Below are 27667 nucleotides of genomic sequence, written 5' to 3' on the forward strand. Positions count from 1 at the left end.
AACCTGGGAGGCGGAGGTGGCAGTGAGCCAAGGTCACGCCACTGTACTCCAGCCTGGGTGACAGAGCGAGACTCTGTCTCAAAAAAAAAAAAAAAAGAACGCAATTTTAGTGTGTTTGTCTTCCTTCTGGCAACCTTGCTGAATTATTTTTAATGACTGATCTGAAGATTTTCTTCAGTATTTTTACGGAGGCAATCCTATCATATGGAAATAAGGAAATAGGTTTTGTTGTGCTTCCTTTCCATCTCTTATAATCACATTTTCCCCCTTGACTTATTGTAATGATTAATACCTGTAAGTATAGCCAAACAAAAAGTGATAGTGGGCATCCTTATTTTTTCAACAGAAATCCTTTGAAACCTCATTATTGTCAAAAATTATTTGACAATAATTTTTAATCAGCTCAAAAGTTTTTTATTGTTGTGGTTTATTTTTGTTCATGGATGAGTGCTGTGTTTTATCCAATGCTCAGAGTCTATTGTCTATCACTTTGGACTACTAAAACTGTGGGTCAGGACCCATTATATTGTAATTAAATGCATTTAAAGTATTAGCAGATCAGAGTTTCTCTAGAAAAAAAAAAAAAACAGAATATAAGGGAAAGTGCCAGACTACATCCCATGATGTAAGATAGTGTTTGACAAAACTTTTGTTTCAGCTGCTTACACAAACACATATATGTACTCTGAATTGCTAAATAAAATGTGCTTCTTACTATGAGTTGTATACAAAAAAGAGTTTGAAAGCCACTAATCTATACTATTTCTGAGCATGAAAACCGACTGTTAGGGACAAACATCTTACTGTAAAGTTTTCTTAAAACAGATAATACAATGTGTGGTTTTTATTCATTCAAAAATACACACCTTTTTCTGGTATTATTATTTTAAATCAAAATCCCTTGATGAGACCAGGCGTGATGACTCATGCCTGTAATCCCAGCACTTTGGAAGGCTGAGGCGGGCAGATCACTTGAGGTCAGGAGTTTGAGACCAGCCTGGCTAACATGGTGAAACCCCATCTCTACTAAAAATACAAAAATTAGCTGGGCATGGTGGTGGGTGCCTGTAATCCCAGCTACTCAGAAGGCTGAGGCAGGAGAATCGCTTGAACCTGAGAGGCAGAGGTTGCAGTGAGCCAAGATCACCATACTGCACTCCAGCCTGGACGACAGAGCAAGACTGTCTCAAAAAAAAAACAAAACAAAAAAACAAAACAAAACAAAAAATCCCCTGATGAACAAAGTGGCCCACATTCACAAAAACATCTGAGGCCAAAGCAATCTACATAAATTAGCATGAATTTCTGACAAGGAACCTACTGCAACGATCACTTTTGCAAAGTTTTCAATATGCATAATATCTGAGATGAGGGCATACAACTGTCATCAAATTTTCAAATGTACCTGTGACCTTAAAAATACACAGAACTTCTACTCCAAAAAATTCAACGTAAGTTTATAATTCTAAAATCAGAAGGTAACTTGACATTTGCATTACTTAGATCACATTTTCTGTACTGTGTATTGAGTCTGGCTCACTTGTTTCTCAGCTGTTTATATTACCTTGTACTTTGCTAACTGCCTAGCTTTGTCAGGCTATAAAAAGAAATATGCCCTGAAACTTCACCCATATGGATATGCCATGCCATGTATCTCTTTGCCCATCATTCCTGAAACCCTTCTATAGAATATTTTAAGATTGTTCTTGTGGCCAGGCATGGTGGCTCATGCCTGTAATCTCAGCACTTTGGGAGGCGAGGCAGGAAGAATACTTGAGGCCAGGAGTTCAAGACCAGCCTGGTCAACATAGTGAGACCCCACCTCTACAGGAAAAAAAAATGTTCCTTGTTTGTGACCAGAAGTAACACTACTCACCTTATTCACTGGATTTATTTCTGGAAAATGCGTAACTGCTTTCTGATTATGCTGATTATAATTTGTCACCAGTGAAGCTATTTTAAAAAAGGCAACTCCCAAAGAGGAGCTCCAACATATTCTGCAAAATAGCAGCATTGTTTGTGTAAGTATCTAACATACCAAAAGGACTACTTTAAATAATCGCCAAGCGCAGTGGCTCACGCCTGTAATCCCAGCACTTTGGAAGGCCGAGGCAGGCGGATCACCTGAGATCAGGATTTTGAGACCAGCCTGACCAACATGGAGAAACCCCGCCTCTACTAAAAGTACACAAATTAGCCGGGCATGGTGGCGGGCGCCTGTAATCCCAGGTACTCAGGAGGCTGAGGCAGGAGAATTGCTGGAACCTAGGAGGCAGAGGTTGTAGCGAGCTGAGATCAGGCCACTGCATTCCAGCCTGGGTGACAAGAGCCAGACTCTGTCTCAATAAATAAATAAATAAATAAATAAATAAATAAATAAATAACCATTTGAATGTAATGCTTTTGAAAAAACAAAAAGAAAGTTGTTGTTGTTTTTTTTGAGACAGGGTCTTACTATCACCCAGGCTGGAGTGCAGTGACTCAATTGTGGCTCACTGCAGTTGAACTCACTGGCTCAAGCCATCCTCAGCCTCCCAGGTAGCTTGGACTACAGGCACACACCACCATGCCTGGCTAATTATTTTATTTTCTTGTAGAGATAGTGTCTCACTATGTTGCCCAGGCTGGTCTCAAACTCCTGAACTCAAGAAATCCTCCTACCTTGGTCTTCCAAAGTGTTGCAGTTACAGGCATGAGCCACCATGCCTGGCCTGATATTTGTTTTTTAAAACTCACATTCCATTCTTGACATACCATGTATACTGATGTTCTCCACAAAAATCACTTTTTAAAAAATTCAGCATTATGTAGACATTCTAAGAACCACACTATTCATCTTGGCAATTATGTTAATATTGAGTGCCAAGTACCACGGTTCTAAAGAATATAATATCACTGCTTCAAAGTATAATTTTTGAAAACTCCTAATTCTGTAAAGCTATGCTAATTTCTCTGACTGCTGTTGGATATATTAGGATGATATCCAAACTTAAAGAAAGTTGTCTTTATGGTTTTAAAAAGTTCCCAAAACTAATTTATAAAATAAGCATGTTCTCATAATACAGAAGTGAATTTTTAAGCATAAATTTCTAAGTACATTAAATAATATATTATCCTTATTCTTATGTACTTTTATAATACCCAAAACAGTATTTTAAAAGTATAGCAATCTGTTAACAATGATTACCTCTGGTGAGTACGACTGGCAAGAATAGATAAAGAATAGACAGACTTTGTGTTTCTGCTTTTATTTTTACTCTAAATGCTTTTGTACTGTTTAAATATTTAAACAAGTACTTTTTAATGAAAAATTGAAGAAAAAGGTACAATTATAAAGTCAAGAGTCTCCACGTTTATCTTATTCTACTTCCTGTTATCCCCATTTCTTATCTCCCTCTAGGAGATTGTAGCACTTTAAGAGCTGGGATCTTGTGTGTCTTCTACAGTGTCCTATCTCCCACAGAGCTAACCCCATAGCAGACGCTATGCATCTGGATTAGCAGAAGTGGAGGCAATGAGGACAAGTGGATTCAACAATACTATAGTGAGCCTTTACAAAAAAAAGTACTTTGGAAGGTAGGCTTTGGAATAAAAGAATCTATTATCTTCTCCATATGGAATGCTGGTTAATATCTATTCACAACTCTAACTGCTCTGCTCCTTAAACGTTTAGAACTCTATTTGAACAGGATGTAAGTAGAAATGTGGAATTTTGAAATCTATCCTGAATTGTAAAATATGCCATGAACTGTATATGCCATGGGTTATATACATAAATATATACATAAATATATTTTATATATACATAAAATATAATACTATGCAGTGGCCATGGGTTTAAATGAGGTCAAGGAAAGCAGCTGTTGACAAACCTGTCCCAAATTTACTGAAGGGGTGTTTAGGATTCCCTGTAGCTTTTTCCAATTGAAAGAGTCTCCAGGCATCATTCATCACATTCTTCTCATGTTCTGAATCAACTGCATTCACCTCTCTGTCTTTGCAACTTTCATCGAACAAGGGGCACAGAAAAAACTGTGCAAACCTAAGGGTACGAAACATAATTAAAACTTGAAAGATGTCATTTTAAAACAATAGCCTTTTAGAAAGATTTTTGGAACTTATTAGATAGGAAATGTAAATTTTGCAGAATCAGAAACAAAACTACCATTGCTACTAAGAAAAAAGGAGTATAAAATAAGTGCTATGTAATGGAAGAAAAATCTAATATTGAACAGAGGTAAATGCAGAGGAGTTGATCTACCCCAGAGATGATAAACAGTGAAAATTTAAAAAATTAACACCAAAAAAGGCAGATTATGGACAACAGCAGTCTATTTAAGATTTTTAATTTGGTACGTCTATAAAAACTTTGTTACATGTGGCTAATGCTCCAAAAAAAAAAAAAAAAGAGAAATAAAGAAAAAGGCAGGTCATAGTTTTTCGGCCAATCTTAAATTTACAGTTTTAGGTGCAATTTCACTTAGACTCAGGCACCTTAGGACAAACAAGTGACCTACTTTTAACAGGCTCAATTTGAATATTTCTTTCTTCTTATGTAGAAAAACAAACTTGAATTAGTAGGAAAAAACATAATGCAGTAAAAAACCTGAGGTATGACATAGTTTGACTAAGCCATGATTATGGGCGTTTATGAAATCATAAGAGAAAAAGTCCATAAAATTTTAATAAGCAGTGATTCAATAAATAACATGGTATGTAACTTTAACATAAGTAACCAATATGCCTTTCTTGAGGCTATTCCTTAATAATAATACCTAACTTTAAGATACCTACAGCTAATAAATTAACTCTTCTATATCAGGTTGAATTTAACTCATGATTCCTGTAGTAATTCTTAAGAAACTTTACATCCCATTTTATAGAATAAGACTTGATTCAGATGAAGCTAAGAGCAGAGGCTCTGAATAGGACTACTTTATTCAGTGGGCCTAAGGAACTCTTGGGTCCATAAACATCTCAGTTACTACGCCTCACAGTCCAGCTGTCACAGAAGCCATTATCATTACTTGTTATTTACTTTAAGTGCATAAGAAAATATGATACTATGCTAAGTACTTTACATATACCACAAGGGGAAACTCTATCTATCTGGAGTCTATAATCAAAGATGTATGAAAACAGATGATTTCTGGACACATAACATCTTTTACCCACCTCAATACTTCCAGGCTGGGAAAAATGTCTAATAGCTACATACTAAAGCTGGATAGGCCCAGATAAAGGGTCATGTTATGACACAGTATAATAAAGTTTTTTAAATGATCCTCTTATACAAGTGGATTTTTAGTTTGAGCCAAGTAACAGACATCCCCCATCATACAGAGATCTATTATATGAACATCTGCTGCAGCATTTGTAAAGCAAGAGATGAAACTCAGTGTATGATCCCAGGGAACTAATTAATGGAAGTCTTCTGGGAATACATATTAGCGATGATTACACCTCAAAGCTGCTGCCTAAAGACTGAAACATAAAATAGAATAAGTAGGAAACAGACTACTTTGGCCCAGCACATCTCATAAACCCATAACCTTGCCTTGATAATGTTTTTTCAATAATATAATAACTATTATTAAAAGTAAGCAAATAAAGCCGACAGTGACTAAAACTGCCAAATTTCATTATAGATCCAAAAAGTTGCAGAATTACACCCTGGCATCACAGAAAACTATAAATATTCACCAAGGATAAACAAATAACTACTGCCTACTATAATGCTTTGGACTACCAGAGTGTAGTCCATTATTTGAGTCAAATAATGAATCAAATCACTGATGCAACAAAAAAATTAGAAATTGTTAGCTGTATAAAAAATTGACCAAAAAAAAAAGCTGACCAAGGCTGGGCGCAGTGGCTCATGCCTGTAATCCCAGCACTCTGGGAGGCTGAGGTGGGTGGATCAACTGAAGTCAGGAGTTCGAGACCAGCCTGACCAACATGGTGAAACCCCATCTCTACTAAAAATACAAAATTAGCCAGGCGTGGTGGCACATGCCTGTAATCCCAATTACTCGGGAGGCTGAGGCAGAAGAATTGCTTGAACCCGGGAGGCGAAGGTTGCAGTGAGCCAAGACTGCACCATTGCATTCCAGCCTGGGAAACAAGTGCGAAACTCCGTCTGAAAAAAAAAAAAAAAAAACTGACCAAGAAATTAAATCATCCTAATGGAGCTTGCTCCAGAAAACACTCAAAATATCCCCACGGTTGACCAAGAAATTAAATTGGCCTAATGGAGCTTGCTCCAGAAAACACTTTCAAAATATCCCCACGGTTGAAACAGCAGGTCAAAACGTTCTGTATCTACTAAGCATCCTTGAGAAGCAAGGAAATGAATGAGGAGAGAATATTTAAGGTTTAGCATTCTGGAACAGAAGTATGTCTGAAAAGAGATCAATGACATTATCACAGGTTAGTCCTCATCACATGCTTTATATGTAACACCAGTTAGAATGGAAAGGGCTGCTGAAGATTCTATACCTCAATAAAATATTTTGTAGGCCTGAAGGCTCATTTAAAATATGACATCACTCATTTTTTCTTTTTCAGAAAACACAGGGAAAAACACTGGTTAAAATACCTTTTGTTAAATTATGAAGCCATCTCTGTGGAAATAATAATTATTATTATTAATGTGATAAGTACACAAAGTTGGATAATTCATAGGGTATTCTGCATTACCTGTCTAGGGCACCTTCTAGGTGTTCATGAGAAACATCAAAATAGTAATTGGTATGCTCTCCACTAGTAAAGGCATTTGAACTTCCTGCATGCTCACTGAGAAACTGGCTGTATTCATTTTCTTTAGGGTATTTCTTTGTTCCCAAAAAAAGCATATGTTCACAAAAATGACTTAAGCCAGCAATATTTGGAGGATCCGACAATGAACCTGAAAGAGAAAACACGTATATAATAAATCATTGTCCTATGCTGAAAGTTAGTAAGTACAGGTGATTTGTAGTTCTTGTTAGCATGACAACTCCAACTATATAATCAGAGAAAGTTAAGCACAAGCTACCTAAAATGATATTATTTAGAAAGTAAATCAGTAGTCAGAAGACTGGTTTCTAGTGCCTGCTCTTGAGGCTAATTAGTTGGTAACCTCAGGCAGGTTACTTAGTGTCTCTGAACATTAGTTTCCCCACATGCCGGAGAGGAAGAAAGAGCTGGATTCACAGTTTTAAGAGGTAAAATTTTCTTTTTATTTATTTATTTATTTTTGAGACGGAGTCTTGCTCTGTCGCCCAGGCTGGAGTGCAGTGGCGAGACCTTGGCTCACTGCAAGCTCCGCCTCCTGGGTTCACGCCATTCTCCTGCCTCAGCCTCCCGAGTAGCTGGGACTACAGGCGCCCACCACCGCGCCCAGCTAATTCTTTGTATTTTTATTAGAGGCGGGGTTTCACCGTGTTAGCCAGGATGGTCTCGATCTCCTGACCTCGTGATCCGCCAGCCTCGGCCTCCCAAAGTGCTGGGATTACAGGCTTGAGCCACCACACCCAGCAAGAGCTAGAATTTTCTTGTCATGATTTCATTGCAGGAGACTATACAGCACAGTGTTAACAGCATGCGTTTGGGGGTTACCAGCTCTACTGGCTGTGAAACGGTAAGCACAATACTGTACCTATCTTGACTCAATCGCTTCAATATATACCCATCTTAGAGGGCTGTGTGAGTACAAATTAGATGACATATGCAAATCACCCTGGTAGTCTAAAGCATTATGGTAGGCAGTAGTTATTTGTTCAATATTATCTTATTTCTTCAGTTCTAAAATGACACTGAGTTAAAAGCTTTTCAAAGAGGACAAAAAGAAACACTGTCCCACTAACTGTACACATACATAAAAAGCAACTCGGCCGGGCACAGTGGCCCACACCTGTAATTCCAGCACTTTGGGAGGACGAGGTGGGTAGATCATCTGAGGTCGGGAGTTTGAGATCAGCCTGGCCTACATGGCAAAACCTCGTCTCTAATAAAAATACAAAAATTAGCTGGGCGTGGTGGCGGGCACCTATAATCCCAGCTACTAGGGAGGCTGAGGTAGGAAAATTGCTTGAACCTTGAAGGTGGGGGCTGCAGTGAGCGGAGATTGCACCACTGCGCTCCAGCCTGGGCAACAGAGTGAGACTCTGTCTCAGAGAAAAAAAAAAAGAAGCAACCTGATTAAAGCAACATTAAATGTGTAAGAAATGTGCCCATGGCAGGGCATGGTGGCTCTCGCCTGTAATCCCAACACTTTGGGAGGCTGAGGCGGGTGGATCACCTGAGGTCAGGAGTTCGAGACCAGCCTGGCCAACGTGGTGAAACCTCATCTCTACTAAAAATACCCAAATTAACTGGGCATGGCGGCGGACGCCTGTAATCCCAGCTACTCAGGAGGGTGAGGCAGGAAGATTGCTTGAACCTGGGAGGTGGAGGCTGCAGTCAGCCCAGATCACACCACTGCACTCCAGCCCGGGCGACAACAGTGAAACTCCGTCTCAAAAAAAAAAAAAAGAAATGTGCACACAAGGCTGGGAGCAGTGGCTCATGCCTGTAATCCCTGCACTTTGGGAGGCCGAGGCGGGCAGATCACCTGAGGTCAGGAGTTCAAGACCAGCCTGACCAACATGGAGAAACCCCATCTCTACTAAAAATACAGAATTAGGCGGGCGTGGTGGCACGCGCCTGTAATCCCAGCTACTTGGGAGGCTGAGGTAGGAGAATCGCTTGAACCCGGGAGGTGGAGGTTGCAGTGAGCCGAGATCACACCATTGCACTCCAGCCTGAGCAACAAGAGCAAAACTCCCACTCAGAAAAAAAAAAAAGAAAAAAGAAATGTGCACACAAGAACCTATGAAATATGGTATTAGGCCAGGCACGGTGGCTCACGCCTGTAATCCCAGCACTTTGGGAGGCCAAGGCAGGCAGATCACAAGGTCAAGAGATCGAGACCATCCTGGCCAACATGGTGAAACCCCATCTCTAATAAAAATACAAAAATTAGCTGGGCATGGAGGCCCATGCCTGTAGTCCCAGCTACTCAGGAGGCTGAGGCAGGTGAATTGCTTGAACCCAGGAGGCAGAGGTTGCAGTGAGCCGAGATTGCACCACTGCACTCCAGCCTGGCGACAGAGTAAACTCTGTCTCAAAAAAAAAAAAAGAAAAAGAAAAAGGAATGTTATATTAAATGTACCACGGTAAAAAAAAAATCATAACTGTTACTGTAAAGAATGGCAATGAATTTTTGCTGCTAGGTCACCTTAGGTGGGAACCTAACAAGATGTCCTTAGAAAATGTAAGATTATTTGACTGAAACAACTGCAGTTTACCAATAGCTTTACGAGGGTTCTGGTATAAAATAAGGTACATGGAACCAGTAACTATTGAGTATTTAAACACGTATGGAAAGTTCTAATAAATGTCAGCATTAGGTCAATGAAACAAAACAAAGCTTAATTCACAATTTTCAATTGTACCTATGTGCACATCAAGTGCTGCTGATGACTTATCCGTGGTGGGATCACTGATAAGAAGTACTTTGATACCATTGGCCAGCTCTAGCCCTCGATATTCTCGCTTGTCTTCAGGAGACTTGGTAATGTGATTTCCTATTCTCTTGATGGCTGGATTATTCATTTTGCTGTAAGTCTTTTTTTGGAAACTGAAAAGAGAGATTTTTAATTGTTGATTTGTGACTTTATATTTAAGGACAAACAATAACGTCAAGTAAACCCATATAATACATCATCAGATTTTTTTAAATGCTGGAGGAAACCTTTTATAGCCACTCTACAGGGTGCAGTCATTCCTTTCCTCCCTCTTACCCCTCATTCTTTCTGAGAAATGCTAACAAAATTGTTTTCATGGAGCCATATTTGTATCTGAAAGAGCACATGGATAGGGATTTGAGATAGGGTGGGTTAGACCATGTGTTGGCCTGTATGCAGAACTAGAATAGAGTTTTTTTGCTGGTTTTGTTTTTGTTTTTTTGAGACAGGGTCTCAGTTTGTCACCGAGGCTTGTATGCAGTAGCGTGATTTTGGCTCACTGCAGGCCTCAACCTCCTGGGCTCAAGTGGACCTCATCTTCCTGTCTCAGTCCCCCCAAGCAGCTGGGACCACAGGCACTCAACACCACACCCAGTTAATTTTTCGTATTTTTTGTAGAGATGAGGTTTCAACTTGTTACCCATGCTGGTCTTGAACTCCTAAGCTCAAGCCATCTGTCCACCTCAGCCTCCCAATGTGCTAGGATTACAAGTGTGAGCCACTACACTCGACCTAGAATAGAGTTTTATTTCACACTATTTCAGAGGCATCTGCTAGAATAAGTGAGGTGAGATGTTGTGTAAGAATTATTACTGGGTTAGCCCAAACACTGCTCAAACTGATGATATTGAAAGATAGGGTAGATCTGGAACTCGCAGGTCTGATATACACATGCTCAGAACATAGGGAACAACCCCCAATGAAGAACAATCCTGTAAAGTTCTAATATAAAATAAGAGACCGGTGCTGTCCTATGACGGCAGCAATAACAAGGACATAAAACAAACAAACAAAAAGTTGGAAGGACCCCAAGTATTTTTGTAACCTGCTGAAGAGCTGAATGCCAGAGCAGGAAAAGTCTGGCAATCTTAACAGAGATGTCAGAAAAATTCTCTTACAAAGGGCTTCCTCTGACAGTCTTCTTTCTTCTCTATAAAGGCTAGATTACAGTGATGGGAAAGGACTATCAGTACACAGAATCGTGTAGGGATGTTGGCTGGAATTAGTGCAGTGAAGGGACTTTCCAGAGTCTGGGGTACGCATGTTTTTTGAGAGTAGGGTAGATGTAACTTTTGTCTATACTGGAGATTGCTTAATAGACCAAAAAAAAAAAAAAAATTGAAACTGCTACTACTGGCAGGTTAATATACTGCCAGTATATAATTAAGTAAAGCCAAAAACATATCTGAAACTACAGAGGAAAAATAACCCTCTATGAGCACATCTGCTTCTTACCTACAAGACAAAACTAAACAGATCTGACTGTTCCTTAAAGACTGACAGCTAGATTTAAAGGTAAGTAAGAGGGGGAAGAAATAGGCATACAATTATTTTAGATAAGTTTTTTCTGTGTTAAAATCTCTAGAGATTGAGAGAGGAAAAAAAATCTAGTTTGCTTTCACCATTATATTTTCCTCTCTGAAATCACCTATAACTATTCTTCCAATCTGCATAACAATTGATAAATCAAAGGGGTTTGTTGCTACTAAGACTGTCCCCTAGATCCCCTAGATCTTTTTTTTTTTCTCTCGCCCTCTCTTACAGTGCTGATAGATCTTCTTTAGAGGAGAGGAGATACGGAATTTTAAAGATCAACACATCACACTAAATGTATAATACTGGTTTTAAAAATCACATAGTACTTTACAACAGATAGTGCTAATGGTCTCCTATTTATAGTAAAAATCATTTCTTGAAAAACAAAGCATAAAATATAATACTAACATATTGGGGCTATGTTAGTAGGTCACTGTTGGAAAATTCAAAAGCAACTTGAAACTGAAAAGCCATTATTAACAATTATTTTCAGCCAGGCACGGTGGCTCGCGCCTGTAATCCCAGCACTTTGGGAGGCTGAGACGGGCGGATCACAAGGTCAGGAGATCAAGATCATCCTGGCCAACATGGTGAAACCCTGTCTCTACTAAAAATACAAAAATTAGATGGGTGTGGTGGCGTGCACCTGTAGTCCCAGCTACCTGGGAGGCTGAGGCAAGAGAATCGCTTCAACCCGGGAGGCAAAGGTTGCAGTGAGCTGAGGTCAAGCCACTGCACTCCAGCCTGGCGACAGAGTGAGATCCCGTCTCAAAGAAAAAAAAAAAATTATTTTCTTTCTCATTAGCCATAAGCCACTAAAATTCAATGTCAAAGAACGATGAAAATATCTGAGTGCCAAGTCTAAAAAATGGTGTTTGTGGTAAAATAGTAATAATTCTCAGGGTGACAGGAAATGGTCTATTTTAGACTCTAAAGAGGGGTACAAGGAACCTCAGATAACAGTCCTAGGCCAGGCACAGTGACTCACGCCTGTAATCCTAGCACTTCGGGAGACTGAGGCGGGCAGATCACCTGAGGTCAGGAGTTCAAGACCAGCCTGGTCAATATGGTGAAACCCCATCTTTACTAAAAATACAAGAAATTAGCTGGACATGGTGGCGGGTGCCTGTAATCCCAGCTATTTGGGAGACTGAGGCAGCAGAATTGCTTGAACCCGGGAGGCAGAGGCTGCAGTGAGCCAAGATCATGCCACTGCACTCCAGCCTGGGCGCAACAGAGCGAGACTCCATCTCAAAAGAAAAAAAAAAAAAACAGTTCTGGTTAAGACATTTGGCAAAGGACAATCCATTTAGACTGCAGCAAATGCCTTCAGTGTGTACACAGTTTGTTTCAAAAACATTAATTTGAGTTCAATATAAATTAAACTATTTTTAAAAATGAATCCAACTTAGCAGCGACATAACACTAAATAAGCCACAAGGCAGCCTCCATTAAGACACCCAGCAAGAAGGGCAGTGTTAAAACGGCAGTGTTAATAAGAACCTCCGTGTGTACCAAAGAGAATGCCTGAACTTACCCCAGGCAAGAATCTACTCCAGGGAGAAAAGGGGTTGGTCTTCTGGTGATAGTTATACTCAATTTCCTCTGTGGTGCTTGACCTAGTGAGTTTGACTTAGGTAACCAAAAATTACAAATGATTAAAATGTAATAATGATGATGATGATGATGGTCTAAAATTTCTGTCCAAACCACAACTGTGTAGAGGGGAGATGAAATATAGCTCACTTTGGAAGTATAAATTAACTTACTATGTGGGAGGTTAAAAACTCTATATAAAGATAACCACCTCAACTATAAGCTACACTCTGTACTTTTTTTCAGGGTTTCAACTTCCCTTATCTGGATTTTAATTTTTTTAGACAAAAAAAATTTTAATTGTAAAACACAGAGTAGGATGTAGGTAGACAGAACAGTTCCAGCCCAGTAAGAACTATTTACAAATGATCAGAATCCATCACAGCCATGGATATAACTTATTTGGACGCTGAAGTTGTGCTGGATTAATATTCCTGATATGGTTGAGAATAAAGAGATAGATTTATTCTACAAGTCACACATAAAAATTAGTCCAACTACTAGTGTACAAAGGATCAAGAAAAGCTAAAAATTTCCAAGGTGGCAATACTCCCTAATCAAATATCATGACTTCTTGAGGAAGTAAAACCCAAAAGAAATAGTAGCAACATTTTCAAACAAAACCTATTCCTGGCAATCCTATTCAATACAAAGTCTGGGTTTACCTATAGCATATCTATAAACACTTCCTACAACGATTTGATTCTCACCTTCTGGAGAAGTGAAGACAATGACTGGGAACTCTTCCTCCTCTGATGATGAATTCATCAACAGCTTGCCTGTCTCTGTATTTATACTCATAAGATCACCTGTCTATCTACTTCAGATCATTAGCATAAAGCCTTCAAGAGTAATTTTATTTATGGCAAATGTTCTCCAATAAGCAAACATACTGACAATTTAGATGACGAGCTAGTGTTAACTCAAATGCTTTCCCAGACATTTATATTTTTAACTTGTTAAAGTTAAAATTTTAGGAGCAATAAAATTACTTTCAATTCTAGGGACATTGTCATACACTGGAAACTTCATAAGGCACAGAACTGTCTTTTCAGCACTCTGATAAACTGGAGAGATATTTAGTAATTACAACATATATTTTGTCATTTTGCTTAGAATTTAAAACAATGACTATAATCACAGAAGATAAAAGCTGGAAGAGCCACTAGATGTTATCTAGTCCTTTGCAGTTCATGGACTGGCTACACTGGCTTCTCCTGGGAGCTTGTTAAAAATGCAAAATATCAGAACCCACCAGAGACCTACTGAGCCATAATCTGCATTTTAACAAGATCCCCAGGTGGGCTAGATCCCCTCATCTTGCATACAAGGAAACTGAACCTCAAGGAGTTTAATAAATCAGTTGCCCAAGATCATACAACAAAAAGTTATAATCAAACTCAGTCTTAACTCCCAGTCCTGTGTCCAGCCTCCCCTCCACATCCAAACAAACACTTAAGGAAGTCTATTAAGGTCCAGGCATCACACTATGCAAATGGTTACAAAAATGAGTACACCAGAGCCCTTGTTTTGAAGGAACCTAGACTAGTGATGAAGTCAGATATAAAAACAGGTCATTATCTTTTTTTTCTACTTTTTGAGACAAGGTTTCACTCTGTTACCCAGGCACAATCTTGGTTCACTATAGCATCAACATCCCAGGCTCAGGTGATCCTCCCACCTCAGCCTCCCCAGTAGCTGGGACTATCTATAGGCACTCACCACCGTACCCAGCTAATTTTTTGTTTTGTTTTATAGACAGGGTTTCGCCATGCTGGCCAGACTGGTCTCGAACTCCTGGCTTCAAGCAATCCACCCGCCTTGGCCTCCCAAAGTTCTGGGACTACAGGCATGGCCCACCGTGCCTAGTCTCTAGGTAATTTTTTTGTAGAGATGGGGTTTTGCCATGTTGTCCGGGCTGGTCTTTCAAACTCCTGGGCGCAAGAGACTGCCGCCTTGGCCTCCCAAAGTGCTGGGATTACAGGCATGAGACACTACACCCAGCCCAGGTCATTATCTTTTAAGTGTGGTGACAAAACTGTCCCTGGGGCACTATGGGAGTAACCCTGTCTAGGAGGGGGAGTAGAAGCACACCAAATAAAAGGCAAGGGGACAATCAATCAAAGTAGAAGGGAATTCGTGAGCGAAGCCTGACAATGAGGAAAAAGCATGAGGAATACAGTGGAAAAACAAGAAGCGTGGTGCTAATGAACTACAACAGGAACTCCAGGTCAAGATCATGGACTAAGACATGTAAAGGCCTAAATTTCAGGTTTGCAAAAACAAATCCCCAAATATAAGGTCATTTCCAAATTCCACACCAAGAGTAAATTTTACTCTGCAAAGAATCTTTTATTCAGGTGACCTTTCAGTCTTTCTCATCTCTCTTTAAAGTGTTTCATGATCAATATAGTAGCAGATTGGGAAATTTTACTTTGCTTTTTGCTTCCTACTCACCTCCATTGGTCTCTCACAAATTTAAAGTCAGACCTGATTTAGAAATAATGACCTATAAACCTGAACAGGTGAGTGATCACGTTAATAGTGAATTACAAACCAAAACCTCCCTTCTGTGGAATCCATCCACCCACTCCCAAAACCATAGGTGGAAGTCAAGGCCTATAGCACTCATGCATGTGGAGGAGGAGCCCAGAGAGAAAAGGCATGGAATCAAAACCACACCACATAACATTCCCAGTTCCTTGCAGAAGGTAGAGGTAAATAAGCAGAGGGTGACAAGATAGTGGTGGTATGAGCCCAAGGATGCCTCAACATATTAATGCTTAAGACCATATACCCCAAGTACTATTAATAATACATGAACTAAAAAATAACAACATGTCTTAGGGAACCACCTACCCAAAGCTCTTCAGTTATAGGAACAGGTACACCTAACTTCATACACCAGCTAGATCATAAAGTTGGGTACAAAATAAAATCCTGTTAAACTTATTCACCCCTGATGTTTTGCCTTTGTGCCAGGCAGAATATCAGCTATCGTAACTCTATGTCCTGGCCCTCTGGAAAGGAGTTTATGATCAACAAATAAACCCTTAAATGAAGTAGGGTGGTTGCAATTTAAAGAAATTCTAAAGCAGTATCATTCTAGAGAGAAGTGCTTTTGCAAATGTTGTTTTAGTTTGATGCATGCCTATCAATGGTTGTTCATTCCAAAAGTGACAAGCTTAACAGAGAACACTTTATAGAAACGTTATAAAGTTTAAGCAAGTGAATAAAACCTCTGTTTTAGACCTTGTGCCACAGAGGTAACTATAGAAAGTTTCTTGTAGTTTGGGTACCAAGGGTGTTTCACAAGTATCCTTCTTCCACATGGAGTTTTCAGGGCTGTTAGGAAATGTAAGATATAGGCCGGGTGCCGTGGGTCACGCCTGCAATCCCAACACTTTGGGAGGCCGAGGTGGGCGGATCACCTGAGGTCAAGAGTTTGAGACCAGCCTGGCCAACATGGTGAAACCCTGTCTCTACTGAAAATACAAAAATTAGCCAAGCATAATGGCGCATGCCTGTAATCCCAGCTACTTGGGAGGCTGAGGCAGGAGAATCACTTGAACCCAGAAAGCAGAAGTTGCAGTGAGCCAAGATTGCGCCACTGCACTCCAGCCTGGGTGACAGAGCGAGACACCATTTCAAAAAAAAAAAAAAAGATAGAATACCATTGTACAAATCTAATCCTAACAATCACTCTCATTTTTTTAAAGTGTCATAGGCTTTATAAACTGTTCATTTAATCTTTCCATTCTCCTTAAGTGGTGGGTCGTAACAGCTGTTTGCAGTCATCCTCTTCAACTCCAAATGAGAAACAAAAGCTCAGTCAGTGCTTGCATACTAAAGTATAACCAAAAAGAAAAAAAAAAAAAAAAGATAAGTGGTTAAGTGACTTGCCCAAGGGCAAGCTGATTGTGGTAAAGCTGGAACTACAGAGAAAGAGGAAGCATGGGAAGGGGAGGGACAGAGGTGGTGCTGAAGGAAATCATACACTGGTTTATTCTCCAGCTCCTGTTTATCACCCTCACAGTCCTTCCCTAACCCCATTCTTCTTCCCTTACAATCCCAAATAACAAAAGCCAGGAAACAAAAATTAAACTAGGTCAAAATAAATGCTCCAAGGAAAGTTTTCAGTTTTTTACTCCTTCTTCTGCATATAAAACACAGGTAGTAGGGGGAGTCTGCAATGCTTCTAATCTACCAAAGGAATCCCTTAGCTAAGAACCATAATACATGGCAGGATTAAATGTATAACAGGTTTAAAGCGGGAGAGTATATGTACAGAACTGACTTATGCATGAAAGGAAACATAAAAACAAGTACTACAGTAGACATGAATGGGTTTAAGTATACTATTTTTTAAAAGTATACATTAAACCATATAATCAGAAAAAAGAGAAGAAAATCATAATCATCTTGGTAGCTGCAGAAACGTACTTAAATTCAACAACCATTCACGTATTTTTTTAAAGTCAGCAAACTGGAATTAAATTTCTCCATTTTAAAAAGAATATCATAGAAACTATGGTAATTATCATACTCAATGGTATACTCAATAGTTTACATTACAATTAATGTAAACAATCTCCCGCCCTCCCCCACCAACACGATGCCACTAACACTTCTTCTATTTCAACATTGTATTGGTAGTTCTAACCAGTCCAAATAAACCAAGAAAAAGAAACAAAACACATAGAGATGGGAAAGGAAAGAGGAAAAAAATTAACATGATTCTCAAGCAATATGATTATGTATATAGAAAATCCCAAGAATCTACTGACAACTTCCACTTCTGGGTAGGATATAGCAGCTCATGGCAAACTAATTCAGCTTCAACAACTAGAAAAGGCCATGATAAATTACAAAAATCATATTTGCAAAGATGTTGGAAAGTTGTGCAAGCAACAAGGATTGGATAAACTAGTTCCAGAAAGGTGAGCAACCTCTGAGGTGAGCTGATAATCATCATTCATTTTCTTCTCTGGGAATATCTGCTAATTCTGAGTGCAGATTGAAGATCATGCTTGCCCTAAGCAAAGGGACTCTACTGGATGAAAAGGTATCATTGAGGCTTCAGTGGTGGCATGAAGTTGGTGTGACAGATTAAAGTCCCAGGAGGTCCCAAATTTGCAACTAACTTTCCCAACAGAAGATTTTCTGAGATACTACTATGTATTTACCAGAATGGCTAAAAAGAAAAAGAGGGCAAATACCAAGTGTTAGAGAAGTTAACAAACTCTCACACACTGCTATAGACATGCAATTTGGTATGGGTACAACCATTTTCAAAAACTGGCACTGTACACTAAAGCTCACACTATGACCTAACAATGCTAGTAACAGATAAATAACCCAAATAAATGCATTTATATGTTCATAGCAACACTATTCAAACTAGCCCAAACCAGAAATGATCAAATGACAATCAACAGTGAAATGATAAATTGTACATGCACACAACGGAAAGTATACAGCAATAAAAAGGAATAATATAGAACAAAGCACAATAAACATGAATCTCACTAATATAGGGTTGAGTGAAAGAGGCTAGACACAAAAGAGTAAATACTGTAACCTTCCATTTATACAAAGCAGAAGAGCAAGTAAAATCAAGCTATGCTTTCATCCCAGGATAGTCATTACCCTTGGGAGTGGGAGTAGTGATTGGATTTGGAAAGGAGAATGAAGGGGGCTTTGGGGTTCCAGGTCATGTGCTGGTTATACAGGTATGTTCAGTTTGTAAAAATGCATTAAGTTGAACACTGCCATCTTTCAATTAAAAGTTCTTAAAAATAGAGCTTTTCAAAATATCATAAAACACAGTAAAATAAAAGGAAGGGGGAGATACATGAATTACTGACATTACAAATATCAACCGCCAAAAATCATCCTGGAAATAGTACCACTTGAATACTGGAAAGCAGCTACCCATACCAAAGAGGTGCTAAACTAAGAAGGCTCACTAAGGAACAGTAGTACAATTAACATAATTAAACCTTCTCAGGTGTGTCTCGAGACAATTATTTCAATTATTTCTGTTGATGCTATCTTGGCCACAAGAAATAGGAGGCCCATGTAAGTACAGCATCAGTCAACTAAGTTAATTCAGTATGCTAAAGCTTTTAACTCAGGACTTTACTCATTACATATTATTTGAAAACTAGCTTTTAGTAATTACTTTAGACTCTAGTTAAGATCTAAAAATAAAACTTGACACTTCCAGTAACTAATAGCTAAGTATAACATAGATAAAAGCAAAATGATTAAACTTTGAATAAATTCTCCCCTCAACAATTTTCAATATTTATACCAAACAACTTCTAATTCAGGATTTGAATGAGAAAAATTATTTTTAAAACAAAATTAAAAGAATACCATATAACGTTTACATTTCTTCAAACTCAACTAATTTTACATATGGGCAACCTCCCACAGATGCTTCACGAACCCAGAACAGCAAGGGCAGCTTAAAGACACCTGTCATGGTTTTCTTCTTCTTCTTCTTTTTTGTAAGATAGGGTCTCACTCCCATTGCCCAGGCTGGAGTGCAGTGGCACTATCATGGCTCATGACTTCCTGGGCTCAGGTGATCCTCCCACCTCAGCCTCCTGCGCAGCTGGGACTACAGGCATACGCCACCATGCCCGGCTAATTTTTTGTATTTTTTTTTTTTAGTAGAGACAGGGTTTTGCCATGTTTCCCAGGACGACTCGAACTCCTGGGCTCAAGCAATCTGCCCGCTTCGGCCTCCCAAAATGCTGGGATTACAGGCATAAGCCACTGCACCTGGCCTGGTTTCTAAAGATCAATTCAAATCACAGGCTGGGAAGAGTTATCGACCTGTAACTAATTCTCTCAAGATAGCCTTCTAAAAAAAGCAAACCATAAATATCCCTTATCAAAAATGGTTGGGATCAGATGTATTTCAGATTTTCCTGGATTTTTAAATATTTGCATTACATTTACCGATAGAGCATCTACTTTGAGCATCATGTTGGTGCTCAAAAAATTTAGAATTTTGGAGCATTTCTGATTTTGAATTTTGAATTTTTCAGATTTGGAATGCTCAACCTGTATTCTGTACAGACAGTTCAGTTCCACTCATATGTACAGAAGATGATCTGCCCAACTCAGAGAATGCTGCCTCAGGAAACTTGACCTGTACTTTGCCTTAGGTGTGATTCTTCACTGTCTGCACTGATCTACTGACCACTTCCAGCCCGTGTTCGGTAATTACATACCCTCACCTTTACCAGATGACCTCTCTGCTCCTGAGGCACTGGATACTACTGGACTATTCTGGTCAAACCAGACTTTCTGGCCTCATCTAGCTTGTTTTTTTAAAAAACAGTTCTCCCTATGTTGCGCAGGCTGAACTTGAACACCCAGGCCCAAGCGATCCTCCCATCTCAGCCTCCCAAGTAGGATGGTGTGCCATCGTGCCCATCTTGGCCTCATCTAGTTTTGACAATCAAGAGTCAGATGAGGCCAGGCGCGATGGCTCATGCCTGTAATCCCAGCACTTTGGGAGGCCGAGGCAGGCCGATCACCTGAGGTCGGGAGTTCAAGACCAGCCTGACCAACGTGGAGAAACTCCATCTCTACTAAAAACACCAAAATTAGCCAGGCGTGGTGGCAGACTCCTGTAATCCCAGCTACTCGGGAGGCTGAGGCAGGAGAATCGCTTGAACCCAGGAGGCAGAGGTTGCAGTGAACCAAGATTGTGCCACTGCACTCCAACCCGGGCAACAAGAACAAAACTCCATCTCAAAAAAAAAAAAAAAAAAAAAAAAAAAAAAGAGTCAGATGAAATGTATACATGGCCCATTAAATTGACAGGGGCACCTATAGTTGCATCACACTCAGACAACCTTTCACAGAGTTTCTCCTGTAAAATATGTTTACATAAACTTCACCAAGGCATAGTTCCTGGTACACAGTAGTCATCCATGAATGGTAACTTGATTATTATAAAATCATCATCATTATTATGGTCGCAGGGGCTAAGGTGCAAATGAACCACCTCCATAACCACCATGTTATTACCAGCATTCTTAACACATACTTATGTGAATTCCAGATGTTATTTGTCATCTCTGGAGGTCAAAAACATTCATTAGGTAGGCTGATAATAGGATTATACTTTATAAGACTATTAGGAAACCAGGTAAATAATTATCCCTTTATAATTGCTATAGATGAGCCAGTGTTTATAGTAAGTAGTTCTCAATGGGTGACTATTCCCACTCACCAACCCTCGCTGAGGACATATGGCAATGACTAGAGGCATTTTTTATTGTCACAACTGAAGGTGCTAATGGCACATAGTGAGTAGAGGCCAGGGATGCCACTAAGCAACCTACACTGTATGGGATATCTCCCACAAGAAAGAATTATAGGATCCACACCTGTAATCCCAGCACTTTGGGAGGCTGAGGCGGGCGGATCACATGAGGTCAGGAGTTAGAAACCAGCCTGGCCAACATATTGAAACACTGTCTCTACTAAAAATACAAAAATCAGCTGGGCATGGTGGCACAAACTTGTAATCCCAGCTACTCGGGAGGCTGAGGCACAAGAATCAGTTGAATCTGGGAGGCGGATGTTGTATGAGCCAAGACTGTGCCACTGCACTCCAGCCTGGGCAACAGAGTGAGACTGTGTCTTTAAAAAAAAAAAGATTTTGGCACAAAATATCAATAGTGCTAAGGATGAAAGACCCTAGCTTATAGTTCTGATTTTATTACCCCCAAAATAATGGATGAAAATCAATGCAACCAATTCTATCCACTTAAATCCAAGAGACAGCCTCATTACAGAATGCTTCTATAAACTCCCATCTATGTATCTACATATCTCTCAATCAATCAATCAACATCTAAGCCACAAAAGATTTACATAAAGAGAGGAGAAAAACTGATAATGAAAGAGAAAGAGAGAAGGAAACTTTACAGGAACCTTGTCCTAGAGTAAGGAATCTAGTACGTAAGTGAAGGGGTTAAGCTTAGAAAGAAGCAAAGCCAGTATGTCAGAACAGATGCTTACTGAATACTCAGTCAGTATCTTGCAGCACATATACTTGTTTAGGGAATAAATCTATTATATATTATACATATATATAATATATTCAATAAACCCCTTATATAGATCCTATTAGTCCCATTCTTTACTGGATGGGGAAATTAAAGCTCAGAAAAGTTATTTGGTTGGAACCACATAGGTATAAAACAGAAGAGCTAGGATTCAAACCCAAGTCTTTAGACACAAAATGACCATGCTGTTTAACACTCCACCAAGTTAAAAGTTCATCTCAACACTTTGGGAGGCCGAGGCAGGCAGATCACCTGAGGTCAGGAGTTCAAGACCAGCCTGAACAGCATGGAGAAACCCCGTCTCCACCAAAAATACAAAATTAGCTGGGCATGGTGGCGCATACCTGCAATCCCAGCTACTCGGGAGGCTGAGGCAGGAGAATCTCTTGAACCTGGGAAGTGGAGGTTGCAGCAAGCTGAGATCACGCCATTGCACGTCAGCCTGGGCCATCTCAAAAACTAAGTAAATAAGTAAATAAATAAATAAACTGACCTATATTAAAAAATTTCTGTGCAAAGGACACAGTGAAAAGGCAACCTGTGGAGTGGGAAAAAATATCTGATAAGGGGTTAATATCCAGAATATATTAAAATCTGCAACAAAACAACAAAAAATTTCTAAATGGGCAAAGGTCTTAAAAAGCCACTTCTCCAAAGAAGATATACAAATGGCCAATAAGCATATAAAAAGATGCTCAACATCACTAATCATTAGAAAAGTACAAATCAAAACTAAAATGAAGTACCACTTCATACCAATTAGGATAATTATTTTAAAAACACTGTGAATACAAAAAATTAGCCGGGTGTGGTGGCAGGTGCCTGTAGTCCCAGCCAATCGGGAGGCTGAGACAGGAGAACGGTGTGAACCCAGGAGGCGGAGCTTGCAGTGAGCAGAGATAGCGCCACTACACTCCAGCCTGGGCAACAGAGCTAGACTCCGTCTCAAAAAAAAAAAAAAAAAAAAAATCCTGGCCAACATGGTGAAACCCCGTCTCTACTAAAAATATAAAAATTAGCTGGGCGTGGTGGCATGCGCCTGTAGTCCCAGCTACTCAGGAGGCTGAGGCAGGAGAATGGCGTGAACCTGGAAGGCAGAGCTTGCAGTGAGCTGAGATCGTGCCATTGCACTCCAGACTGGCAACAGAGCGAGACTCGGTCTCAAAAAATAATATTAAAAAATAAAATAGAATAAATAATAAGTGCAGGTGAGGATGTGGAAAAACTGGAACCTGTGCACACTGCTAGTGGGAATACAAAATGGTACAGCAGTATGGAAAACAGTATGGCAGTTCCTCAGAAAATTAGAAATAGAATTACCATGTGATCTAACAATTCCACTTCTGGATACATATACAAAAGAAATGAAACCAAAGACTCAAACAGATATTTGTACAGCTATGTTCACAGCAGCAGTACTGGCAACAGCCAAAAGGTGGAAGTCACGCCAGTGTCCACTGATGGATGAATCAGTAAACAAAATGTGGTTTATACAATAAAATTTATTCAGCCTTAAAAAGGAAAACAATTCTGGCACATGCTACCATATGAACCTAGAAGACATACTAAATGAAATAAGCTGGCTGGGCGTGGTGGCTCATGCCTGCAATCCCAGCACTTTGGGAGGCCAAGGCAGGTGGATCAGGAGGTCAAGAGATCGAGACCATCCTGGCCAACATGGTGAAACCCCATCTCTACTAAAAATACAAAAATTAGCTGGGAGTGGTGGTGCACACCTATAGTCCCAGATACTCAGGAGGCTGAGGCAGGAGAATTGCTTGAACCCGGGAGGCAGAGGTTGCAGTTAGGCAAGACTGCACCACTGCACTCCAGCCTGGCGACAGAGCAAGACTCCATCTCAAAAAAGAAAAGAAAAGAAAAGAAAAGAAATCAGCTAATCACAAAAGGACAAATACTACACAACTCCACTTATATAAGGTACCTAGAGTAGTCAAATTCACAGACAGAAAACAGACTGGTGATTGCAAGGGTCTGAAGGGAGGGGAAATGGTGAGTTATTATTTGATGGGTACAGAGTTTCAGTTTGGTGAGATGAAAAATGTTCTAGAGATGGATGATGGTGATGGTTACACAACAACGTGGATGTATTTACTGCCACTGAACAATACACTTAAAAATGCTCAAAATGGGCCAGGTGCAGTGGCTCATGCTTGTTACCCCAGTACTTTGGAAAGCCAAGGTAGGAAGATCACTTGAGGCCAGGAGTTTGAGACCAGTCTGGGCAACATAGTCAGACCCCATCTATACACACACACAAAAAGGTCAAAATGATAAATTTTATGTTACATATTCTTTATCACAATAATAAAACCAACCATGATGGGGGGGTGGGGTGAGAAACAATCAAAATTCTAACAAACTAACCTAATAACTATAAATGAGTAACATAATCACATTGAAGGAGTGTAAAAGAAAAGAACTTAACTATGGAAAGCTGGATTTTGACTGGATACAATAAAGCCTAAGAGAAAAAGAACTATATGTAAATATTGTGACCTATTTTAAAAATGTTTCTCACAGGTGAGCTAGCAATTATGAAACTATGTGTACACTAGAATTGAGGAAATAAGAAAGTAAATTGTAGAAAATGAAATCCAGTGTTCTCATTGTTGGAAAAAGATGTTATAAATAAGAAATGGGAAAAGGCTACAATTGTGGTACTAAGTTGGAATCAAAGGTATCAATACAAACTTATATTTTTAATATATACAAAAAGACATAGAAATATAAAAACGTGTATATGTGGCTGTCCACCAGAGGCACTAGACTGGCCACTAGAAGCAATGACACCTCAGCAACAATGAGCACATCTAGTGCCCAGATCTTGGTCTGCGAAGATTATTTTCCGGTCAGGTGAGTTGGCTCACGCCTGTAGTCCCAGGACTTTGGGAGGCTGAGGCAAGCAGATCACCTCAGGTCAGGAGTTTGAGACCAGCCTGGCTAACATGGTGAACTCCCATCTCTACTAAAAATACAAAAATTAGCCAGGCATGGTGGCACATGCCTGTAATCCCAGCTACCTGGGAGGCTGAGGCAGGAGAATTGCTTGAACCTGGGAGGCAGAGATTGCAATGAGCCGAGATCACACCATTGTACTCCAGCCTGGGTGACAGAGTAAGACTCAGTCTCAAAAAAAAAAAAAAAAAAAAAAAAAAAAAAAAAATTATTTTCCAATAAAAGGAATTAAGTGATTGATTCAAGGGCTAGGGCAAGAAAAATATAAGATGAGTCTAGAACAGAAGTAAAACAATACTCTAAAAAAGATGGGGCTTATTCAAAATACACAGGAGCCAAAATGAAGAAACTCCTAAGGGTCCAAGCCATAATAATTTGAGCAACAAAACAAAGAACGATAGTACTGAATTTTCAGCCGTAAGTTAAGATAAATGTATGTTCATAGCAATATAAATAAATAAGAAAAAGAAAAAGCAGGCTGGGCATGGTGGCTCACACCTGTAATCCCAGCACTTTGGGAGGCTGAGGAAGGCAGATCACCTGAAGTCAGGAGTTCAAGACCAGGTTGGCCAACATGGTGAAATCCTGTCTCTATTAAAAATACAAAAATTAGCCAGGTGTGGTGGCATACACCTGTAGTCCCAGGTACTCGGGAGGCTGAGGCAGGAGAATTGCTTGAACTTGGGAGGCAGAGGTTGCAGTGAGCCAAGACTGTGCCACTGCACTCCAGCCTGGGCAACAGAGTGAGACTCTGTCTCAAAAAAAAAAAAAAAAAAAAAAAAGAATACCAATCTTTCTCAAATTCTTCCAAAAAAGAAGAGAGAATACCTCCAAACTCATTTTATGAAATCAGTATTACCCTGATACTAAAGCCAGACAAGGACATTACAAGAAAAGAAAACTACAGGCCAATAACCTTGATGAATATAGACAAACATTTAGCCAGACTAAGAAAAAAGGAGAGACGACACAAAATCAGAGATGAAAAAGGAGACATTACAACTGATACCGCAAAAATTCAAAAGATCATTAGTGGCTATTATGAGCAACTATATGCCAATAAATTGAAAAACCTAGAAAAAATGGATAAATTCCTAGACACATACAACCTACCAAGATTGAACCATGAAGAAATCCAAAACCTGAACACACCAACAAGTAACAAGATTGAAGCCATAATAAAAAGTCTCCTAGCAAAGAAAAGCCCAGGACCCATGGCTTTCCTGCTGAATTCTACTAAATATTTAAAGAACTAATACCAATTCTACTCAAATTATTCCAAAAAATAGACAAGGAAGGAATAACTCCAAACTCATTCTATGAGGCCAGTATTACCCTGATACCAAAACTACACAAAGACACATCAAAAAAGGAAAACTACAGGCCAATATCACTGATGAATATTGATGCAAATACCCTCAACAAAATACTAGCAAACCAAATTCAACAGCACGTTAAAAGGATCATTCACCTTGATCAAGTGAGATTTATCCCGGCAATGCAAGGATGGTTCAACATCAACACACTTATTGCAAATCAATAAATGTGATATACCACATTAACAGAATGAAGGGGGAACAACCCCACACAATCATCTCAATAGATGCAGAAAAAAGGCTAAGTATAGTGGCTCATGCCTGTCATCCCAGCATTTTGGGAGGCTGGGGTGGGAGGATGGCTTGAATTCAAGAGCTCAAGACCAGCCTGGGCAACACAGCAAGATACCGTCTCTACAAAAACAGCTGGGCATGATGGCACATGCCTATATTCCCAAGTACTCAGGGATGCTAAGGTAGAAAGGTCCCTTGAGCCCAAGAGTTTAGGTCTGCAGTGAGCCATGATTGCACCACTGCACTCCAATCAGGCTGACAAGAGTGCAACAGTGTCTTGAAAAAAAAAAAAAAAGATGGCCAGGTGCAGTGGCTCATGCCTGTAATCCCAACACTTTGAGAGGCCAAGGCAGGCGGATCACCTGAAGTCAGGAGTTCGAGACCAGCCTGACCAACATGGGAAAACCCCGTCTCTACTAAAAATACAAAATTAGCCAAGCGTGGTGGCACATGCCTGTAATCCCAGCTACTCGGGAGGCTGAGGCAGAAGAATTGCTTGAACCTGGGAGGCAGAGGTTGCAGTGAGCCAAGATCTCACCACTGCACTCTTGCACTCTAGCCTGAGCAACAAGAGCAAAACTCCATCTCAAAAAAAAAAACAGAAAAATACCTCTTCACAGATAGCTTTCAGATGCCACATGCAGGATCTGTGAAAAAAGGGGGGAAAAAATAGAGCAGAAAAATAATTTGACAAAATTCAACAGCCTTTCACGGTAAAAACTCTCAACAAATTAGGTATACAAGGAATACCTCCATTGTGTACTTCAGTACAATAAGGGCCATGGAAGACAAGCAAACAATGAACGTATTCAGCAGTGAAAAGCTGAAAGCCTTTCCTCTATAATCAGGAACAAGCATGACAAGGATGCCCACTCTCATTTCTATTCATCAATGATAATTTTCTGATTCTGATGGTATTGTGATTATATAGAAAATCACACTAAAGAGGCCGGGCACAGTGGCTCACGCCTGTAATCCCAACACTTTGGGAGGCTGAGGTGGGGGGGATCACCAGAGGTCAGGAGTTCGAGACCAGCCTGACCAACATGGTGAAATCCCATCTCTACTAAAAATACAGAATTAGCCAGGCGTGGTGGCACATACCTGTAATCCCAGCTACTTGGGAAACTGAGGCAGCAGAATCACTTGAACCCAGGAGGCGGAGGTTGCGGTGAGCCGTGATAGTGCCATTGCACTCCAGCCTGGGCAACAAGAAAAAAACTTTGTCTCAAAAAAAAAAAAAAAAAGAAAATCACACTAAAGTATCCAATGGTCAAATTACTGTAATTGGTTCAGGAAAAAA

The 27667-nt window shown here is 39.8% G+C and overlaps 1 protein-coding gene across 11 annotated transcripts in view; it reads right to left on the minus strand.

Moving 5' to 3' along the window:
* Positions 1-27667, minus strand: part of IDE (insulin degrading enzyme) — a 121965-nt gene that overhangs the window by 75705 nt on the left and 18593 nt on the right. For 10 of the 11 annotated variants that reach the window (XM_063781993.1, XM_009458941.5, XM_063781992.1 and 7 more), the window contains 3 exons: positions 9477-9661; positions 6700-6907; positions 3873-4042 (listed from right to left, as the gene is read on the minus strand). In XM_063781993.1, the coding sequence (XP_063638063.1) occupies positions 3873-4042; positions 6700-6907; positions 9477-9661 (563 nt within the window). Of the gene's footprint in view, positions 1-3872; positions 4043-6699; positions 6908-9476; positions 9662-27468; positions 27567-27667 lie in introns of all 11 variants that reach the window. The other variant, XM_063781989.1, reaches the window with a different exon arrangement.

Source organism: Pan troglodytes, chromosome 8 (genome assembly GCF_028858775.2).
Source record: "Pan troglodytes isolate AG18354 chromosome 8, NHGRI_mPanTro3-v2.0_pri, whole genome shotgun sequence".
In the NCBI taxonomy this organism is placed as follows: Eukaryota; Metazoa; Chordata; class Mammalia; order Primates; family Hominidae; genus Pan; species Pan troglodytes.